Here is a 22,194-nt window from a genome sequence, read left to right as displayed (position 1 = left end):
TGCTGAGGGTTGGGAGACTAACGCCTGGGTAAGTGAACTCCCCTCTTCTGTTGTGGAACTTGTTACCAGTGGCTAACCAGTCGCAGTTGCTCTTGGGGCCCTCGCACCCTATGCTTGGACTGAGACTGCTACTGTGTTACTGGATTGTATCATCCGAGTGGACCGTTGGGCTCCTGCAACCCAGGGCAAGTGCTGACTTACCGGTGGACATGCTTATTGTGACCCTGCTGGCAGCTTCTATGAACGTTGACTGAATGTGGAGCCAGGAACTGATTACACCCCTCTCACTTTGGCCAAGGTCATGCAGTTCGAACCCCAGGAAGAAAAAGAGTACCCTTCTCATACAGAAATTCATGACAACGGAGTGATACACAGCGCTGTCTCCATGCTCAACAAGCTGCACTGGCTAGAAACAAGCGTTTCGGGTACTTGGCACCTCACTGTGAACGAGCAAAGGTTACCTAATGAAGTGGATATTTTAGCATCACCAGATTCTATCGTAACAATAACTGAAGAAATTGCTGCCACCTGGGAGACAGCCTTGGGCACTGCTAACGGTTTATTCCTCTATGTCGCCAGGCAAGGTGCACAATGGGCCTTGACACATTCCATAGGGATTCTGGATTCCCCCAAGTATGTCATCAATGCATCACACGTGAGCACATGAGCCACTGTTGGCGTCCTGACTTTCCCTCACATTGATGATATTCTGAGTGGTTCCTACTGAGGAAACCGCCCATGCTGCTTTACGTGCTCCTCAGACACAGGTAAGCAGAGTTGGTTGGGCCTTGAATGAAGACAAAATCCAGGGTCCCGCAACCCAAGGAATTTCCTAAGAGGATATCTGGGCAACTACTAAGGACAAATTGCTGTCCTTTTCCTCAAACTACAAAGAGGCCCTACACCAATTTGGCTTCTTTGTACATTGAAGGCAGCATATTCCACATTTAAAGCCTTTAAACTGGGTCACCAGACGAGACCAGTGTGCAGGGGCCCTGACACTCAGCCCCATGGAATTCGTCTCAGCTTTGGAAATTATATTCCTCCAGTACTTATTGGCCCCAGGGCTTTTGCATTTGTGAACTTCTTCCTGCTGCTGAGCAGTGCACACTCCAGAATTTCACGCATATCCTCTCAGAACATGATAGACACGTGCGTGCTGGCCAAATTTCAGTGGCCTTGAAGCCTGGTCTACTCACTCCCCCAGGGGGCTATTGCTAAAGTGTATTAGACACTGGATCCCAGAGTTCTCTATAAAGGAAAATTCCAGTACAGTCACTTGTAGTTTAAACCTGCTAGAGAAGTCATCTTGAGCTGAAATAAAGAACACAATAGACAGGATACACAATAGAAGGGACACAGTTTAGGAATCAGTCAATTGGAAGACCAGATTGAGAAAATCTTCAAAGAAGGACTGCGAATTTTTAAAATGTAAAAGAAGAGCTAAGAGATATGGAAGACAGAAGTAAAGGTGCGGGGACTTCCCTGGTGGCACAGTGGTTAAGAATCCACCTGCCAATGCAGTGGCCACAGGTTCGAGCCCTGGTCCAGGAAGATCCCACATGCCGCGGAGCAACTTAAAGCCCGTGCGCCACAACTACTGAGCCTGCGCTCTAGAGCCCACAAGCCACAACTACTGAAGCCCGCGGGCCTAGAGCCCGTGCTCCGCAACAGGACAAGCCACCGCAATGAGAAGCCCGTGCACCGCAATGAAGAGCAGCCTCCGCTCACCACAATTGGAGAAAGCCCATGCACAGCAACAAAGACCCAACACAACCAAGAATAAATAAATACATTTATAAAAAAAAATTTAAAAATTTATGGATCAAAAAAGGCATCATGATGGAAATTTAAAAACACTCAAAACTAAAGTATAAAATACTAGATATTTCACACCTGTCAGGATGGCTACTAGCAAACAAACAAAAAATAATGCATTGGCAAGGAAGTGAAGAAACTTGAATTGGCATTGCCAATAATGCATTGGCAAGGAAGTGAAGAAACTTCCTGGGCCTGTGCACTGATGGTGGGGAATGCAAACTTGTGCAACCACCATGGAAAACAGCATGGCGGTGGGTCCTTAAAAAATTAAAAATAGCCCTGTGATCCAGCAATTCCACTTCTGGGTATATATCCAAAAGAACTGAAAGCAAGGTTTCAGAGATATCTGTACATCCATGTTCATAAGAGCATTAGTCACAACAGGTAAAAGGTGGAAAGAATCCAAGAGTCCACCGACTCTTGGATAAAAAAAATGTGGCACATACAAACAATGGAATATTATTCAGTCTTAAAGAGGAAGGAAATTATGGCATATGCGATGACATGGATAAACCTTGAGAACATTATACAAAGTGAAATAAATAAAGCAGTCACAAAAAGGCAACTATTGAATGAGCCCACTTATCTGAGGTATCTAGTCAAACTCATAGAAACAGAAAGTAGGGAATTCCCTGGCGGGCCAGCGGTTAGGATTTTGTGCTCTCACTGCCGAGGGGCCGGGTTCAATCCCTGGTCAGGGAACTAAGATCCTGAAGCCACGCGGTACAGCCAAAAGAAAAGAAAAACAAAACAAAACAAAGAAACAGAAGGTACAATAGAACTGTGGTTGTCAGAGACTGGAGGAAGGGCAAATGGGGAGTTGTTAACGGCTATGAAAAATTCATACACAAAAAAATTTCAACACACAAAAAAAACAAAACCGAATACAAATACTTATAGAGCTGCATTAAGGGAAATTTTAGCCTTAAAAGGTAAGACTGTCCCACAGATTACCTAATTACAAAGGGAAAATAATACCTTCATAAGAAAATGACCTAGAAGCCATCCCTTTAACCAGGTGATCAAAATTGGCATCACCAATAGTTGGACATCCTGTATCACGTGCCTTGTGATCTGCAATAGATGAACATCATCTCTGTACCTGGTGATGTGGTCAAAGCACATCAGCTCTAGGTTTTTGCTAAAATTGTTTAACTCAAATCTAAGCATACAAAAATAATCACACAAATCCAAACCCAGGACATGTGTTATAAGAAAACTGGCCTGAACTTGTTAAAAAGTCTATTTTATGAAAAATAAACCAAAAAAATGTTAAGAAGTCTATTCTAAATTAAGAGGCTAAAGAGATGTAACAACTAAATGCAAAACCTATGTGTTTTGTATGTATAGAGAAGTAGAACATGACAAAATGTTATAAATTAGTGACCCTGTTGAAGGGTACACAGGTACTTATTTTATAATTATTTTACTTTTTCTTCAGATTTGAAAATTCCCTAACTAGTTTTGTGGGGAGGGAGGAGGTAGAGCTGAAAATCAATGAGTTAAGGACCAAACCAAAAGGGTTAGAAAAAGAACCACAGAATAAACCCAAAGGCAGTATAAGGAGAAATATGGTAAGAGCAGAAATTAATGAAATAGAAAAAAAACTAACAATGAGGAATGATAACAAAAAAGCCAGTGCCCTGGGCTTCCCTGGTGGCGCAGTGGTTGAGAGTCCGCTTGCCAATGCAGGGGACACGGGTTCGTGCCCCGGTCCGGGAAGATCCCACATGCCGCAGAGCGGCTAGGCCCGTGAGCCATGGCCACTGAGCCTGCGCGTCCAGAGCCTGTGCTCCGCAACGGGAGAGGCCACAACAGTGAGAGGCCCGCATACCGCAAAAAAAAAAAAAAAAAAAAAAAAAAAAAAGCCAGTGCCCTGAAGAGAGTAATAAATGAACTTCTGCCAAGATTGACAAGATTAAAAAAGAAAAAACACAAAAAAATAGTATTAGATATAAAAAAGGGGATATAACTTTGGATACAGTCAAGATTATGAACAAAAGGCAATTCTACAAATAACTTTGTGCCATAGATAAAATAAGAAAATATTTTTTCTTGAAAATATCACTGACTCAAGAACAGAAACCCGAGCAATCCTACACTCAATAAAAATCTAGAGTTAAAAACCTACCGCGAAGATGCCAGGCACAGGCGGTTTTACCAAAAATTTTAGAAGTGTAAAATCCCAATCTCACACAAACACTAATAATGAGAACATTCTCCAATTCACTTTACGAGGTCGGCATAACCTTGACAAAACCAAACCAAACCACCCAGACAAGGGCAACACAGGAAAGGAAAAGCTTAAACCATCTCACTTATGAACCTGGATGCCAAAATCCTCCCAAACATCAGAAAACCAAATCCGGCAATACACTGAAAAATGTATCATGGCTATTTTATTCCAGGAATGCAAAGATGTCTTAACATGAGAAACTGTGTCAAGATATCTCACCACGTTTACATATTACAAGAGAAAAACCATGCGGCTAGCTCAGAGTGCCATGGGTGCTCCTTGGCACACATGTACGTGTGGCTGGATGACAAGGGAGGAAAGCGAGCTGGGCTGCATTGGGGGGGCTCCGATGGACATGACCTGGCTGTAAAGGTTGGTCGTAAAGTGATAGACGTGTGGAGTCTGGCGGGCTACAAGTCTTAAACCTAACTGCAGCAGGGGTCAGTACTATTAGGCAACAGATCACATGGACTGGCATTGGCATTGGGGAAGGAGGGCTCCTAAAAGCCAGCTCATTCGGGGACATCTATTCATATATGGTTGGACTCCACTACTAAGTTGGGAGAATAGAGGTGGAATTCAACTTTGGAGAATGACAAAGGGGAACAGTATACAGAATACAAGGACTCTACCTCCATCAGAATTCCTAGGTATGACCCCCAGGAGTTGAATGGCTGATGAGAGGAAGTCGAGATTAAAAGGTTTTAGGAAGAAAAAAGAGGTTATTAGGTAGATCACAGAATCACTGAGGGCTGGAGAAAAACAGAAGGCCATGCTTAGATACAATGCCCCCCCAAATCACACAAGTACACCCGATAAAATGGGAAACAGGGAATTCCCTGCTGGTCCAGTGGTGAGGACTCAGTGCTTTCACTGCCGTGGCCTGGGTTCAATCCCTCGTCGGAGAAATGAGATTCCCGCAAGCGATGCGGCTCGGCCAAAAAAAAAAAAGCAGGAAACAAAGGAGTACTTAAAAGAAGATTCTTAGTCCTAAATGTACTAGAAAACAAGTCTGAAATTAATTAAGCATACAACCCAAGAAGTCAGAATGAGCACATAACCCCAAAGAAACAGAAGGAAAAGGCTAATAAAGTAGACAGGTATCTTGCAAAGCTAGTCAAAGAAAACAAAATACACAGAATTCAGGACAACGTTTGTTGTTTTGGGAATTCCCTGGCAGTCCAGTGGTTAGGACTCCGGGGTGCTCTCACTGCCCTGGGGTTCAATCCCTGGTTGGGGAACTAATATCTCACAAGCTGCACAGTATGGCCAAAAAAAAACCCTCCCCAAAACAAAAGCCACAAATGTTTGTTGTTTTATCTGCTCTCACCCCTTGCCCCCTTTTTGGGTAAAAGAACCTCTCTATTCCCTGGGAAACGCATGTCATATGGATCAGGGAGGTTCATCTCGCCTCCCCTTATTCCCCCTACTCAGCCCTGGCCAGAGTGGTTGCCAGGAGAGGGCAAGTGACCAGAGCAAGACCAGTCGGTCTTCCCTGAAGTTCATGGATCCTGAAGAAGTAACTCTTTGTCTGTCAGGACCAAGTGCAAACTGGAGCTTCCTGAAGAAAAAACCTATAGGGAGAAAGAGATTGCTGAACCAAGAGGAGCACAGACAATCCAAGAAATAAATGAGAGCCCTGACGAAATTATGCTGGCCTAGGTCAGCTCTGCCTAAAGCTCTGCCCTGAGACTGCAGAACAATGAGCTCTTGTTTGCTTCTGCTGGTTTGAATTAGACTTTTGTCACTTTTAAGTAAGACAGTCCCAAATGATACAAATAGTACGCATGATGTTTTGCAAAAAAAGGCTTAAATATACAAAAAACACACAATTCTAAAAATATATACATTATCAAAACTGACTCAAGGATAGAAAACTTGAATAAAATGCCACAGAAAAATTACAAGGCAAAGATCTACCCTTAAAAAAGGAATCAAGCACAGATTTTATAATTAAAATTCAATCAAACCCTGAAGAAACAACTCCTTTTCTTTAAAAAAAATACTTTTTTTAATAAATTTATTTTTGGCTAGATTTGGTCTTCATTCTTGCACACAGGCTTTCTCTAGTTGTGGCGAGGCGGGGCTACTCTTCATTGCAGTATGCACGCTTCTCGTCGCAGGGGCTTCTCTTGTTGCGAAGCACGGGCTCTAGGCCCACGGTCTTCAGTAGCTGTGACACGAGGGCTCAGTAATTGCGGCTCGCAGGCTCTAGAGCGCAGGCTCAGTAGTTGTGGCGCATGGGCTTAGCTGCTCCGCGGCATGTGGGATCTTCCTGGGCCAGGGATTGAACCTGTGTCCCCTGCACTGGCAGGAGGATTCTTAACCACTGTGCCACAAGGGAAGTCCCAAAACAACTCCTTTTCTATAAATTACTCCAGTCCAAAGAAAAAGATTAAATGTCTCCAAACCCATTCTACAAGGCTAGCATAATGCTGTTGTCAAAATGGGACACAGAAATCATTAAAATAAAAAATGAAATTGGCCCAAGGATAGACACAAAAATCCTAAATAAATAAATATAAAACTAAGCAGAGTTTACATCAGAATTCAAGAATGGTTCAACACCAGGAAACCTAATCATGTAAATCAGTGCAATAATAAAAAAAATCTTTTGACTATCTCATAAATGTCAAAATTCATCACTGTTGAATACAGGAAAAAAACACTCAGTAAGTTGGGTACAGAAGGAAACATCTTCAGCCTAATGAAGTTTATCAACCAGAAACTCAAAGCAAGAATAATATTTCATGATGAAACATGAGAACAATTCTCACTAAGAGAGGAACAAACAAGGGTGCCATTCAACATTATACTGGAAGTCCTGGCCTCCACAATTCACAAGGAAAAGAAATGAGTGTAAAGGACAGGATGAAACTGCCGCTGGTAGAATATGATTTGACACTCTATCCAGAAAGCCAAGAGAATCAACTGAAGAACTCTTAGAACTAATGAGAATTCAGTTAGATAAATAGGTGGGCACACAGAGACGGACAGCTTTCCTACCTGCCAGTGATAGTTGGAAATGTAATTTCAAAAGAACACATTGATAACAACAAATAGCTCTAAAATTCTTAAGACTACATTGAACTAGACCCATATGAAGACAACATTTTTTTTTTTTTTTGGCCGCATGGCTTGCAGGATCTTAGTTCCCCAACCAGGGATCAAACCAGTGCCCCCTGCAGTGGGAGTGTGGAGTCCTAACCACTGGACATCCAGGGAATTCCCAGAAGATAACATCTTATAAAAGAACACACATAACTAATTTCTCTATAGGAAGATCAAAAACAACCGTTAAGTACCACTCCTCTCCAAATCAAACTATGAGATTTAAAACCACGCCAATGGAAATTGCAACAGAACTTTTAAATGCAATGACCAGTTCATCCTAAAGTTTTTATGTAAAAGAAAACAGGAAAATTCCCAGGAACGATGGGGCAAGGGTGAGGGAGAATGAGTTATCAATCATGCTATAAAATATGGCGCGTGCACACACAATCAGTGTGCCAGATTCCAAAGAGATCCATATATATGCAGGAATTTCATTTATTTTAAAAAAGGTATTTTGAACCAGTGAGCAAAGAACGAACCACTCAATAAATGGTACAGGGACAAGTGGCTAGCCCTTTAGGGAAAAAAATTAGCCATCTTCCATACAAAAATAAACTTCAGATGAGTTAAAAATACACTCACATCTTCAACTTACCTGGTTAATTTTTTGCTCACGAATGTATATACACACATTTCTATACGTGCGTTTGTACACATGTAAGCATACACACACGTGTATATACGTATTTAAGACTACACTAAGCAAGCGTAAGAGAGTGAATGAGGAGCAGGTAAATGAAGTGGTAGCTGGAGAGGATGTGGGATCAGTGACAGGTTTTTTTTCTGGTTGTTTTTCAGATGGGAGATTGTATAGCACCTTTGATGCTAACATACCCAGTACACAGGATGACAAAAACCAAAACTCACAAAAACTCCTTAAGTAAAGAGAGACAGGCTCCAAAGCACGAGAGGAAAGGCTTAAGTCCCACTGGATTACAATGGGCAGTAAAATGACAGGAAGATCCATGAGCACAGTTGTAGGGTTGGTAACAGAGAGGTAAAAGTTCCCTCCAATGGTTACTATTTCTTAATGAAGAATGAGCTGCAGTCTGTAACTATCAGGCTAAGAGGGATTTGGTAAAAAAAAAAAAAAAGTTTTCTAATACGACATCCCAGGGTAGATCTGCCAGGCAGTGCTGCATGGCCATCTGAGGTTTGTAATTACGAATTTAAGGTAAAACTAATGAACCAGGTTGGCTATTTTCTCTAACAGTTACTTGCGTACAGGCACAGAGGTGAATGACTGGGTTGACCCAAGGTTAGGTTTTACTAGATGAACACGATGGAGGAAGAAAGGGAGTACAGGGTGTAGACCACGGAATTGATGCTGCACAGGGAAGGAAGTGAAGATAGGAGAATGATGGTGAGAATGTGGCAGGGCTGGAAGATGAAGATAAAGAATTTCTATGGGGGGCGGGCGGGGTGGTAGTTGAGCAAGGAGGCCTGGAGGTGGTGATTGTACAGGTTTTTGAATTCAAATGGCGTTGCAATTTCTAGTGACGTCAGGGGTCCAGAGAGTGACTACAGATATAGGCAACAGGCCTGAAATAGAAGACAAGGGCATTAGTGATGGGGACATCAAGGACCTAGGTGGCCATAGCGTTGAACGGGCCCATCCATGGGATGTAGAAAAACAATGATGGAAGCAAGAGTAGAAGACTTTAAGCCAGGAGGTAAACTTCAACGTCTGAGCAGTGACTAAAAGGTGAATGCCAGCAATGAAGAGGGAGAATGTACAGTCAGAGGTAAAAAGCTTCCAAGGAGAAATGGGATGATGTGGTTTGCACGAGGGCTGAGGAGTGATGGTCTGAGTAGCCATGAGGAGGCCACCAACCAGGGGATGTACATAGCAGCATGGAGGTGGGCGCTCCTGCAGTCACAAGTGACTAGAAAGGCAGGGAGAACAGCTTACGAGGCACTGTGAAATTCATCCTGAGGGTCTCGTAAAGGCAGATGGGCACTAAGCCCCACTGTGATCCTGAATGCCTGAACCGGTACTAACTGCAAGCAGGCAATGAGGTGGAAATGCTCCCAGTTACTAAGTACATGCAAGGAAGCACACATGGCCTGGCACTTACTAAGTGCCCGACGAGAGAGGGAGAAACTAGGAAAGAGTCCAGCCATTTCCCATTTCCTGCCCATTCAGCCCACCTGCCCATAAGGACACCACCTAGGAGCAGTTTTTAACTTTACCACATGTCCCTCCTTCCTCCAAAGAGCCACTCCGACACCAGCGTAAGTCACCACCCACCAGGGGTTTAATTCTCCTATGTCAGAAAGTCAGTTCAGAGAAGGGCCCTGCCTTGTCCCCATCCAGGGGGAAAGATCCACAGAGGCTCCTGGGCATGTCCAAGCTCAGAGCAGCCAAGGACTATTCCCTGAGCAGGAGGAGAAGAGGGTCCCGGGGTCTCAGGCTGTCTCCTCTTCTTCACTCTCCTCCTCACTCTCATGACACTGTCTGCGGTTGGTGTTAACAAAAAGGTCAGCATCACCTTCAGAGCTGGACTCTTCTCCCGATGACTGTGGCTCAGCTGGGAGTTCTGGCTGAGCCTGTCTGCATCGGGGTGGGGGGAAAGGACAATTAGCCCAAGGCCTTCTGGGAAAACCAAGAAGCCCCACAAAAAGGAGGACCATATGGCCAAGCAGTCAGGGCTCAGCGAGTCAGACACAGAGAGATCGCAGGAAACTTGGCCAAGAAAAAGCGGCAAGAAACTACCTCCTCCTCACCCCCACCTCAAAAATTTGCTAGAAAAAAAAAAAATTTGCTAGAGCTACTGACTTTAATAATAATGATTCTACTACAACCAACACTCAATAAACCCACACTGCTCACCAGGTACTATGCTCAGCAATTTTACAAGCGTTATTCTCTTTAACCCTTACAAAGTTCCCATTTTATAGGTTAACCTGCTTAAGGTCACTCAGTTATAACTCACAAGGCCGAAACTTTAACCCAGGGGATCTGACTTTTAAATCATACTTTCAACCACAAATTTAGAAGCTCTCACCAGGGACCCTATGTAGGAATGAAGGAAGGTTCTATTTCCCCTCAAGGTACCAAGGCCTGAAGCCCCATTTTCTGTCTTCCCTACCCCAGGACTTGTGCCTCACCTGTTCTGGTTGTTGTGTTTCTCAGCCACTTCGGAGAAGGCCTCAGGCCTGTGCCAAGAGAAGAGCCGAAGTCAGAAAGGACAGAGAAACTCCTCAGCAAAAAAGCTGTTTCCAGCTGTTCCTGCCTGAGATGCCATGATCTTCCCTCCCCCAAATCCACAACTAGGAAGTAAATCCTCCAGAGAAGTAGGGCAGCCAGTGACCAAGGGGACCATCCTACCAGAGCCCCTCCTTCTGCAAAGAGCGCACGTGGTCTTTGCAGAGCACAAAGGAGATCTCGGCCTTCACCTTCTCTCCCTCTTCAATAGGGTCAACAATGAGAAAGTCCCCTGCAGGTAGAGAGGAGAAAAAGCACAGTCAGTCCTGCTTGCAGTGGTGGAAGCTGAGGCCATAGGAAACGGTTCTGTCTCCAAAAGGGCTGCCTCTCTCACCTCTCTTGATCCAGATGTTCTTGCGGTATTTGGAGGGCATGCTCACCAGGAAGCGCTGCCCCTCGGCTGTCTCCACCTCATGCAGATTGTTCCCTGGGGTCCTGAGTACCTGGTCCAGGAGAGACCAATTACCAGTCAGCCTCATCAGCCGGTTCCAACACCCACTGAGCTGCGGTGCACCCTGCCCCCACCCCAGGGGCCCAACAGGAGTGGAGAGCGGGGGCAGAGCAGCTGGTCCCCAATGTCACTTACCCTCACGATCTGCTGCTGGTCGGAGGGCACCATGTGCTCCCCCAGCAACTCCTTCACCACATGCTTCCTCTTGGTGGCCTGAGACATGTTGGGTCCTGTTCCAGGGCGGTGAGGGATGCAGAGACTATCAACTCCTCCTCCTGAGTTTCTTGGATGGCAGGCTCAGAGTGCACGACTGTTTTGAAGATGGGGAGAGGCCTTTTACTGAGGAGTGACACAGTGTCCTGGTTAAGAACATGAGCTCCGAAATCCAATTGCTTGGATTCAAACCCTACCTTGGTTATTTCCTGGCTGTTCAATTTCTCTAGACCTCAGAGAAAAGCAGTAGCTAACTCAGAACACGGTTATTAAAACAAAATAATCGTAAGCAAAACACTTAGCACAGTGTGAGGCACGTAAAAAAACTCGTATTATTCTTAAGTACTGACATAACCACAAAAACTAAATACGTGTTCTAGAAAAATCAATCATTCTGGCAACCACTTGGGGAAGGAGTAAGATAAACCATTTCTTCCTCAACATGCTTGTACATCCCAGGTGCAGCACAACCACACAACACAGATGCTCAATCTCTCAACACAGTACAGACACAGACAAGTTAGGAGAATCCAAGTCAGGAACGAGTTAATTAAAGGTCAGGGTAGGCTGGCTTGGTCTTCGACATCTACTGTTTCTGACTTGGGTACTGAAAAAACAAGGACTAATGCGTACTCAGGAGACTGATGGCTTCCAAAGGAAACTCCGACGTGTCATCCCTAGCTGCCGCCCCCTGCCCTCCTGCCTCCCTATTACGGAGGAAAAACGCTCAGAGAGAAAGCCCCATACTTACTCTCTGGCCCTCGAATCCCACGGGCGCTGCCTGAAAAGACCCCGCTCTCCAGGCTGGACGCTGAGATCGACTCGTCCACGACTCACTTCGCAGCTGAGCCAATGAAAGCCCAGAAAAAGGACTTGTCGGCGGTCACGACAGTGGAGTCGTCTTGGACTCGGGTCTCCTACGCCTCCGGTTCCCGTCAGACTTTCGCAAGTCCGACGGCGAGGAGAACGGCGCGTGTCAGCCTGAGTCGCACACCGTACTTCCGGCGCTCTCCCGGAAGTCTCCCGGCCACGCCTCTCTCCTTGTCCGTCCCTCTAACTCTTCCCACCATCAGGTTGGCCAAGGGTAAGTCCTTTAGGTTCCGGATGCCGTGCAGGAGAGAAATAAAGTTTTCTTATCACAGACCTCTGCTCCCTGAGACCGGAAATGCTTCCCGAGAAGCAAGACCACAGAAGGCAGCCCGGCCTCCCGCGAAGGAACCGGAAAGGAGCGCCTACTAAGGGCGCCCTCGAGGTCCGGGGGTGCCTCAACTCGGTGATTCTAAGCGGCTAGAAGTGCCCAATGTAGATTTTTTTTTTTTAAGGCGGCCCTTGAAGCGACCCGGAAGCGGAAGTGGAAGAAAGTTCTAGTGGGTTGAGGGATCGGCGGGAGCAGCCGGGTGGCGGGAGAACCCGTTACGGAACCGGAGCTGTGGGTGAGTGCGAGCCGCGGAGCAAGGCCCGGGCTGGAGGTCGGAGGAGGCGTAGGGAGGAGGGAGAGAGGAGGGGCCGCAAGTGCTGCGACGGGCCAGAGGATGCGCTTTCGGACGTGCCCTGTGGGAGGGCTCGGCCGCGGCACGGGGAGGGGGCGGGGCGCGGCGCGTTTGGGGCGGGCCCGGCGGCGTGGGACGCGGAGGGGGCTGGTGGCGTGGAGCTTGAGGGGCTGGCTGAGCGGGTGTGTGCGCTCCCGCTGCGCCTTCGCTCTGTGAACAGCCTGTGGGGCGGGTGGGAGAGCCTTTCATTTGCTTTTCGGACCAGGTGGTCGTTCCATTCTGGGTCAGTGCCGCCTTTGCCCAGCCAAGGTCACAGAGCAGTGACAGCTTTAGGATGGGCCCTGGGTACTGAGCGACACTCTTTGTCCTGCGTGCGCCACCTGTTAGGGCAGGATAGTTTCTCCTGTGGGGCGGTACCAAAACGCAGCTCCCGCAGGGAGTGGCAGAGACCTTTCTCTTGAACAGTGAGGAAAAGACTTTTCTTGATTCTGTTTTCTCATCCGTAAACTGGGGGAAATCGAGAAAGCCTTCTTAACGGATGCTCTAGCTCTCTCTTACTGTGAGATTGCCAGTGGGCCTTCGAGAGTTCCCGGGTTTTTAGCCGTAACTTCCCTTTTCTTAGGATTCCCAGATTAAGCTTGATCAAGATGACAACCTCCCAAAAGCACCGAGACTTCGTGGCAGAGCCCATGGGGGAAAAGCCAGTGGGAAGCCTGGCCGGCATTGGCGAAGTCCTGGGCAAGAAGCTGGAGGAAAGGGGCTTTGACAAGGTGTGGGGCGGCTGCGTGCAGCCGGGGAGGGCTGGGGGTGGCCGACTACAGTGCATCCCCGCAGCTGGGGAGTGAGGAGAGTGCGTGTACCTGTTGGGGATGGGCGGTGGTGTGAGATCTGCAGAGCCCGCAGGCTGGAGCCTGCCCCGTCTCCTGGGCTCCTGTGCTGGGAGCGGCACGGAAGTGGCCTTCTTGTCTTAGTCCCACAGAGCGCTCAGCAGCCCGCCTTTGCTTTGCCCATCTTGCAGGCCTATGTGGTCCTTGGTCAGTTTCTGGTGCTAAAGAAAGATGAAGATCTTTTCCGGGAATGGCTGAAGGACACGTGCGGTGCGAACGCCAAGCAGTCCCGGGACTGCTTCGGGTGCCTTCGAGAGTGGTGCGACGCGTTCTTGTGATGCTCTCTGGGGAGCCCCCGACCCCGAGCCCCAGCACTGCGTCTCCAGAGTTTGCAGCCAAGTGAGGACTCCTTCCCCGTCCTCTACAAAGGAAAAGATTGCTGTTGTCGTGCGCACGTCCCATGGACTCCAGGGTCTTTTGGGAGTTCTCTCCCCTCACCATTTCAACTTTTTTGGAATTCTTATCCTTGCATGCATCCCCCTTTTCCTTTCCCTGCCAGTTTCGTGACAGCAGTTACCAGCTTTTCTGAGTGATTCCTGGCCCTGTCCCCGCCCCCCTGCTCCCACCTCTGGTCTGTTTTATGCCATTTGGCCCTATTTCTGGCAGAACAGTCACTGTCCTTGTAAAGTTTTTTAAATCAATAAAGTCAGTGGCCTTCATGACTGGGCTTTGTATATGAGAAGCAGGCGGGCTGGGAGTGGCCTATTCCTCCGGGAGTGACCAGGTTTGCTGCCCTTCTTATCAGTGCACATCAAAACTGGCAGCTTCCTTCCCACTCTGGAGGGCAGCCATCCTGGCCACACGGGCCTTGGGCAGGTGGCTTGGCATGTCTCAGTCCTTTAGTAATGTGGGAGAGAGTGTGGGTTGATCCCTTCCTGGGATCCAGATGTCCATGTGGTCAACAGCTGGGCTAGGTAGCACCTGGTGGAAAAGTCAGTGGCAGTCAGAGCTACTAGGAAAAGGGTGGCTGGGATGTGGGTGAAGGTTTACCTGCCAACTGTCCTGTGCTCTCCTGGCCTCTGGGAGGAGTGGGCAGGGCTCTTGCAGTCTGCCCTGTTCTCTTAGGGAGGCAGAAAGAATGTGAGCATCACAACTGGGGTAGGGGCTTGAGTGAGATACACTTTTACCTGGTATATTTTCATCTTTATTTCGTTGAAGATTTGGTATGAACTAGGTCCAGAGCTAAGATCTTTGCAAACACTTGTTTCTTTCACAGTAACAAGTGACTGTTTCCTCTTCTACGGGTGAGGAAGACTGGTCCTCAAAACATAATATGGAAACCTGAGAGCCCTGTGTTCCTTGGTCATGGCGCTTGGCCTCTCTGAGACTCAGTTTCCCCTCCCGGAAAGTGATGCTGTAAGGATCAGATGCAGTGCTGGAATTGTTCAGGACACCGGCACACCTGCACTGGCACCTCAGCGAGTGTTCACAGCAGCTTTGTTTATCCTCAGAGGGTTTACAGTCTGGTGAGGAGAGAAATGACAGATAATAAATACAAACATTGCGATAATATGAGAAGATTTTCATGATCTCAGGGCAGGGAAAGATTAAGAAAAAGTTGATAAGTTCAACTCCATTATAGAAACTTCCATCATCTAAAGATACCATAAAGCGAGTGAGGAGCCTAACCCATGGTTGGAAATATTTGCAACACACATCGACAACAAAGGACTCTCTAGAGCAAGTTCAGAGCTGCAGTCAAGAAAAAGCAGACAACACAACAGGATAATGGGTAAAAGACGTGGAAGGCAGCCACAGAGGAATCCCCAAGTGGTAAATAAGCCTTTTAGAAGGTGTTCAATGACATTTGTAGTCAGAAATGCAAACACGATGCCATTATACGCTCACGTATAGTTGTAAGTCAGACGATACCAAGTGCCGATGAGGAAGTGGAGCAACAGGATCAGATACCCAGCTGGTGGGAGCGTAAATTGGTATGAACAGTTGGGGAAAAGGGTGTTTGCCAGTAAAACTGAAGACCCACCCTGTGAGCCAGCAATTCCGCTCCCAGGGTTGTGACTGAGGACACGCACGCCTGCACCGGCACTTGAGCGACTGTTCACAGCAGCTTTGTATATAAGGGCCCCCAGCTGGATCCCTATGTAGGGATCTCCGTGGGTGGTAAAACTAGAGGGAAAAAAAAATGCTTATTGCAAAAGTCGTTGGTAAAGAAAAAGAAGTTGGGAGTGATTGCCTTTGGGGGAGGGAGGCGGGTGTAATGCCTGGGAGCACTTGGGGCCGGGAGTGGCAGTTTCCACTTTTTGACCTGTGTGGTGGTGATCAGATACGTTCTGTGTACTTCTCTGCACATTAGCTACGTCTCAGAACAGTAGAAGAAAGATAAAAGGGAAACCAAAAAGACCTGAGGATAGAGCAAGTAGGTGATTACTCAGAAAGTATGATGGTTATTAGTACAGATGAAGGTTCAGTGCAAGTTTGGGTCTGGGAAGTGTGAGAAGCCCCCCTGGAAGGTCACCAGGTGGCCAGACCTGGGCCCAGCTTGTGTTAACAGGCTGCTGCCTGGGAGGGTGCCAGTCTGAAGACCAGACTGAGGTGGTAATGTGGGCCGTCCCTGGAGTTTCAGGCCATACTGTGTTTCTGATGTTACTCTCGTTGGGTCCAGGGTCGCCTTGGAGTCCCCTCAGCCTTGACCCATGTGCTGTGATGCTGTCACACAGGCCTGGTGTGCTTAGGCAGGGGCTGGGCAGGGCCACGGCCTCTCCCTGCTCAGCCTTGGTACTGCCACATGGTCACTGGCACTCTGAGGTAATGGAGACTCCCTCCTCTTCCACGACACCCTTCCTGCGGCTCCTGTCCCTGCTGGTTGCTGGGGGCCGCCCAGCGGAGCCCTGTGGGACAGGCTTCCCTGCCTCATGCACAGGCTTTGTCTGAAGGGGCTGAAGCCTGCCTTCTCACCTCACCCTCGGGCCCAGGCAGTATCTGTGACAGGTTGGTGGGTCTCAATCCGGTCGTCTTCGTGCGTCGCACCCAACTTCCCGCATCAGTCCTGGAGCTGTAGGAGACCAATGGCATCTGGAATGTTCCTGTGACAGCAGCCTCTCAGAGACCCAGCCCCACCTCGGCCAGCAGGACAAAGGGAACGAGGCCTGGAACGTTGGAGAAAGCAGACCTGGGTGGGGATGGGTAGGAGGTGGGTTATCTAGATGTCAGCCCACACTGCCTGACAGGATGTGCCTGGCCGGAGACATGGGTGGGCCTGGAAATCAGCAAATATTGACCCGGTTTTCCTTCTCCCTGCTGCACCCGAGCCAGAGCTTGACGCCCTGAACCAGTCTATCACGAGTTCTCAGATCTGCCCCAAAGCTTGAGGTGGACCCAACCCATGAACTCCGGGGTCCTGAAGGGGTCCTGCTGCCCCTGGGGAGGAAGTAGGGAGAGGCTACAGGGCAAACCCAAGCCCAAGACTCACCTTGCCACCTGCCCCAGTAGCAGCCCAGAAGGTGTGAAGTACGTGCTCGTGACCGTCACACGCGTACGTGTGAAGTACGTGCACCTCCCTCCCATGTTGCCTCCTCCCTGCAGGGACCCAGGGCTCTCTCTACTGTCACTTCTGGCCTTGAAGGATGGTAGCTTGAAAGAGCCCGCCAGGCCTGGCTCTGTGCTCAGTTCCTTCCGTGCGACCTGGAACAAGTTGCTTCACTGCTTTGAGCCTCAGTCTCCTCCTCTGTCAGCTGGTGCAGGTTTGTGAAGATTCAACCAGCTAATGAACGCAAAACCCAGGGCACGTGGGAGAGCTTCTCCCCAGAGGGCAGCTTTAATCACGGTCGGATCGCAGCTTTCCTTGCCACACAGCCCCTTTTCCAGGACATGATCCATCAGGAAAGGGGAGACGAGCCCTGGGCAGGGAATAACTGCGGCCCAGCTCAAGGTTCAAGGAAGAGGGTTCTGGGAGCAGCGTGAAGGCCCAGGGTAACATGATCCTGGGGTGAAGGGGATATCGAGGGCCCACCCTGGTCAGCAAGACCCATCAGCCAGGGACAAGAGAGGGGTGCCGTGGGCAACCCGGGTTGGGATGTCTGGGTCACAGCAAAACTGAAAGCCGTGTCCTGTGGCCAGTGGGGATGGCCCATCCGAGCTCAAACCTGGCCCAGGCCTCCTTCTGGAAGCCAGAGTGGTCCAGACTAAGCATGAATGGAGTCCAGGCTAAGACTCTTTTCCAGATGAGACCCAGCCCTGGGAAAACCCTTCCCGGGGCACCCGCACCCCCAGGGAGCCTCCCTCTGCACAGCAGACCTCATATCCCTGTGGAGTGGTCCAGAACTCACACACTAGGATGCTGGCACATGGTTGCCCCCCAGCGCCCACCCCTGACCCTTCCCCTTTGACCCTGCATTTCCTCCTTGTAAAAAGTAATAATCACTGCTTCTGCAGAGCTCTTATGAGGATGAGAGAACATACGTTGAGTCCCTGGTGCAAGGCCCGGCTCATATCAGGAGCCTGATAATTGTTAATTTCCCTTCCCCATCCCTCTTTTCTCACCAGGACACCACATCTAGTTGAGTGAGTGACCTTAGACAAGTGTCCTGACCTCTCTGATTAACTTTCTTCATCTGCAAAATGAGGATGATGCTTACTCAGGGTGCTTACGAGAACAGACCAGTGGGTGAAAAGTCTTTGAAAATTGTTAGGTTGGCATGCAAAAGATTTGCTGGTGTCAGCACAAAGGAATAACAGGTAGAGTAGGGGCAAGTGAGCTGGGGACCCACTGGCCCTTGGTGAGTCAGAGACTGGGCCTTGGCTTATTTCCCAGGGAGCTGTTGGAGTTTAAGTGTGGGCCACAGCTGAGTTCCAAGTAACAGGAGAGCAGATCCGGGAGAACCCAAGGAGACTGCTAGCCCCCTGGGGCCACCTCTCCACCTCTCCCCTGGGCTGTGGGCTTGGGCCTCTTACTCCCCCACTCCCAGCTTCTCTCGGGTTGGGCTCCTGCCTGACCTTGGCCTCCTCATCAAGCCAAGCTCTTGCCAGCTCTCACACAAATGGGTCTGTCCCTTTAAGGCAGACACCTGAGCCCACAACAAACTTGAGACTGTCCCTTGGCATCCAAAGATTGTTTTTCACAGCTGGGCTGAGGGGGTGGGGTAGTAGCTGGACTGGGCAGTGACCACACTGGTCCTGGTCTCCCTGGGAGAAATCAGTGCCTTTCCTGGCCCTGGGATTCTGAGAGGCCGAGAATTGGTGGGGGTGCCGGGGGGCATGCTGGATGCTTTCTCATAATATTCATCACAATCATAGCTACCACTTATTAAGCACCAACACTTTGTTGGGTACTGAAGACCACAGCCTGTCCCAAACCCCAGGTAAGATCCTTGGAGGCCCTAAGCACTAATAAGATCTTTGTGTCCCAGGAGCAAAAAGCCCCACCTCCCCCTGGCAACAAGTGATTAAAAGTACAAACGACCCTGAACTCTAAAATACTAATTCTAAAACATCCCAACAAAAGCCACACTTTTCCCGTGTTGACTACTTCAATGCTGTTTTTTATAGATTGTCAGATTATTCCAAAAAACATCATAGCCCTATATTGCTGGTACCTCCAGCACAGGCCCAGTTTACCTATGGGTGACCCAGTCTCAGGCCATTATTGTCAGCACAACCTTAGAAGACAAGAGTTGTCACATTTCTTCAGATGAGGACACTGAGGCTCCCAGAGGTCCAGGGACTTGCTGGAAGTCCCCCCGGCAGTAAACGGCAGAGCTGGGACCACCCACACACCTCCTTCTGGCCAGTTCTCATTCTTTGGGTTCAGTCTGGCTTGAGAGCACAGATTTGGGTTAGACTGCTGGGGCTCAAAAGCCAGTGTCACCGTTTACTCTTTACCAGTCGGTGTCCTTGGGCAAAATCAGTTGTTCCCTCTTTCTCCTGTTCACTCCTCTGTAAAGTGGAAACATTACTGATCCCCACGTCATGCTGGTTGTGAGGGTTAAACAGTGCCCCGCTCGGCGCAGTAACATCTCCTACTTACCTGCTGTTTATACAGCTCCTGGCCTCCCCTAAGCCCTTTACTTATTGAATCCTCACAGCAACCCGTTTCACAGAGGCGGAAATTGAGGCCGTGAGAGTTAAGTAACTTCTCCAAGGCTACACAGTGGAGACAGTTAAGAGCTTGCTGGTAGCTGTTGTTGGTATTTCACACGTGATGGGCCTCTGTGAACTGTCCCACTGGTGGCACTTGTTGCTGGGGGCTGTCCTTGCCCTTTCCCTCACCGGACTAGGTGTGCCTGGAGGGCACGCAGCGTCGTGATACACAGGTGTGCTCGGGGCTGTCCGCTGTCCCCCTCGGCGCCCGGAAGGCGGCCTTGCCCAGGCCCGGCGATCCCTCCCCGCCGGTGGAGGCACGCGGCGGGCGGGGCCGGGCGGGGCCGCGCAGCCCGTAAAAGCGGCGCGGGCCCGCGGCTGGACACCGACGCCGGCAACCATGGCGCGTCCGAGCCTTCTGCTGCCGCTGGGCCTGGCGGCCCTGCTCGCGCTCTGCCTCCTGGCGCTGCCCCGCGACGCCCGGGCCCGGCCGGGGGATCGCGAGGTCGGAGAGCGGCAGGACCTGTCGCCCAACGACCCGCAGGTGCGGAAGGCGACGCAGGCGGCCATGGCCAGCTACAACATGGGCAGCAACAGCGTCTACTACTTCCGCGACACCACCATCCTCCGGGCGCAGAGCCAGGTGCGCCCGGCCGGCGGGGCGGGGCGGGGCCGGGCCGTGGGAGGCGAGCGCGAGCCCAGCCGGGCAGCAGATGGAGGGGGCGACACAAGAGTGATCAGCATGGCATTTTAATACAACATATTTTTCAAAATCCAATTAATGCCAAAACTTCTTGCGGAACAGAATATCTAAATTTCGAATAAGATCCAACCCTGAATTTGCATGGCTACCTCACTAGCCTCACACTAGTCCCTGCCGGGATGGGCGAGTTGGGGAGGGGGGGAGAGGGAGATGGGGCAGTTGTGTGGACTTGGGTCTCAGCCTCCTGCGTGGCCCAGTCTCTGCCCCTCTCCCCAGGGCTCCCCACCAGAACTGCCTGCCGCCCCCTCCCCATCCTTCCTCTCCCCTCCTCCCAGACCTGAATCCCAAAGGCAGTGTGCCGGATATGTCCTAGGGAAGGTAATGGGAGATGGGAGCAAATGGAGGGAGGTGAGAGGTCCAGGTCAAAGGTTGTCCCCCGGCACCCCTGACCTGCCCCCACCTCTGCCTCAGTTGGTGGCGAGCATCAAGTACTACCTGACCGTGGAGATGGGGAGCACGGCCTGTCGGAAGAATGCCATGGCTGGAGACCACATAGACCTCACCACCTGCCCCCTGGCCACAGGGGTGCAGCAGGAGGTAACAGCCCTGCCCCCAGCCAGGCATCAGCTCACCCAGTGGCCAGCGGCCGGGCCCTCAGGTTGTACAGCTCGAATCAGTCTGGCTGGCCCTGTCCCTGCCTCCTGGATGACTCAGCCTTGAGAGCAGTGTGAGGTGCAGAGAGGAGCAGACTGGGCTCCCCCTGGAGTGAGGGGCTGGGCTGGAAAGATCTGGGCTCTGGTCCTGGCATCTAACTTGATGTTCCTCCTTGCATCCTGGAGCACCGCAGGCACAGGGCTGACTGTGGGCAGCAGGCGGCCTGGGGCCTGGGCTCACCCCTCCTCCTTTCCTCATGATCTATTTGCAGAAGCTGCTCTGTGACTTTGAGATCCTTACGGTTCCCTGGCAGAACTCCTTCCAACTTCTAAAGCACGACTGTGTGACCCTGTAGTAGACCCCTGTGGGCTTGGGTGAGGGAGGGAGCAGGCGGGTCTGGGCAGGAGTGAGCGCGTCGGTGGAGGGCATGTCAGGTTCCTGGACCATATATGTAGCAATAAATCGCTAGCACTGCTTCTTGCATTGGTCTCTTCTGAGTGCCTCACTCTTCCTCCCTCTCCTGTTCCCCAGTCCCACTCTCGGCAGCTCCCAACACCCCCCTTCAGCTCCCAACACCCCCCTCCAGCTCCCAACACCCCCCTGACAGGGTGCCCACACCACCCACAGCTGAGCTTCTGCTGTCTCAGCCCAGACGGTGCTAAGGGTGCAAAGTTCAGCTCCCAAATTTGGGGTCCCCCGAACACCCCAGCATCACAGACGTAGAGGAACGAACCTCTAGAGACTCCCAATATTGGCAGAGTTATGGGTTCGGAGACAAAGTCACAGGAGAGGGATGATGCCCCAAGACTGGAAAGGGACGGGAGCCAGTGAAGGCTCTGAGCCGCACCTGAGTTCTGCTTCCTCTCAGTTGCCAGGACGACTCAGAGTGGCGCGTGAGAGTTTTAGCCAGCCTGGCCCCAGTGCACTGAGCTCTCAGCCTGTGAGATTCTTATACCAGCATGTGGCCCAGACATGGCAGAGCCCCTGCAGGGCAAGAGACCACGAAGGCTGGACCCTGTGGACCACATGCCGGAAGGACTCCCCAGTGCTTTGTCCTGAGCAAGACGCCTGCAAGGGGCTGGCAGGGAGCGCGAAGGGGACCGAGGTCAAATCCACTGTCCGTAGGAGGGATAAGGGGACAGATGCAATTCAATGTCATTTAAAGAAGAGATGGAACATTTTTTGCGCACCTGAATTTGTGGCTGGAATTAATGCTCACTACACATGCACACACACACATCCAGAACTTCGCAAGACACCAGACAGACACATAAACCCACCATGCACCCTCAGATTGCTCCCAGACACCACACATATACCCAGAAAAAGACACACATAACCTAGCAAACCGGAAACACACACACACAGAAGCAATACCCCC

General features: G+C 50.1%; 3 protein-coding genes and 1 long non-coding RNA gene across 5 annotated transcripts; 2 read left to right on the top strand and 2 right to left on the bottom strand.

Annotated features, from left to right (window-relative positions):
* Positions 1-4,203: 4,203 nt before the first annotated feature.
* On the bottom strand, positions 4,204-12,272 carry EIF1AD (eukaryotic translation initiation factor 1A domain containing). 2 transcript variants are annotated; one of them, XM_060158579.1, is made up of 6 exons: positions 11,795-12,272; positions 10,966-11,169; positions 10,714-10,822; positions 10,503-10,611; positions 10,283-10,330; positions 4,204-9,725 (listed from the first exon to the last, which is right to left on the bottom strand). In XM_060158579.1, exons 2-6 carry the CDS (start codon positions 11,050-11,052, stop codon positions 9,581-9,583), a joined length of 498 nt encoding a protein of 165 aa, XP_060014562.1. In that variant the 5' UTR covers positions 11,053-11,169; positions 11,795-12,272; the 3' UTR covers positions 4,204-9,580. The 2 variants fall into 2 exon arrangements, with proteins under 2 accessions (XP_060014562.1, XP_060014560.1); XM_060158577.1 differs by having other exon boundaries at positions 10,966-11,140; positions 11,795-12,270.
* Positions 12,232-14,079, top strand: BANF1 (BAF nuclear assembly factor 1). Its single transcript, XM_060158581.1, has 3 exons — positions 12,232-12,476; positions 13,156-13,303; positions 13,552-14,079. Exons 2-3 carry the CDS (start codon positions 13,181-13,183, stop codon positions 13,696-13,698), a joined length of 270 nt encoding a protein of 89 aa, XP_060014564.1. The 5' UTR covers positions 12,232-12,476; positions 13,156-13,180; the 3' UTR covers positions 13,699-14,079.
* A 4,818-nt stretch (positions 14,080-18,897) lies between these two features.
* On the bottom strand, positions 18,898-20,076 carry LOC132525616 (uncharacterized). The gene is made up of 2 exons (XR_009542309.1): positions 19,404-20,076; positions 18,898-19,312 (listed from the first exon to the last, which is right to left on the bottom strand). It is a non-coding gene; the product is annotated as an uncharacterized LOC132525616 (long non-coding RNA).
* On the top strand, positions 19,640-21,240 carry CST6 (cystatin E/M). The gene is made up of 3 exons (XM_060158580.1): positions 19,640-20,099; positions 20,631-20,756; positions 21,085-21,240. Exons 1-3 carry the CDS (start codon positions 19,857-19,859, stop codon positions 21,166-21,168), a joined length of 453 nt encoding a protein of 150 aa, XP_060014563.1. The 5' UTR covers positions 19,640-19,856; the 3' UTR covers positions 21,169-21,240.
* Positions 21,241-22,194: the final 954 nt, after the last annotated feature.

The sequence above is a fragment of the Lagenorhynchus albirostris genome, chromosome 9 (genome assembly GCF_949774975.1).
Source record: "Lagenorhynchus albirostris chromosome 9, mLagAlb1.1, whole genome shotgun sequence".
Taxonomy (NCBI): Eukaryota; Metazoa; Chordata; class Mammalia; order Artiodactyla; family Delphinidae; genus Lagenorhynchus; species Lagenorhynchus albirostris.
Note: the sequence above shows the minus strand (reverse complement) of the source record. Positions and strands in the feature narration are given on the sequence as shown.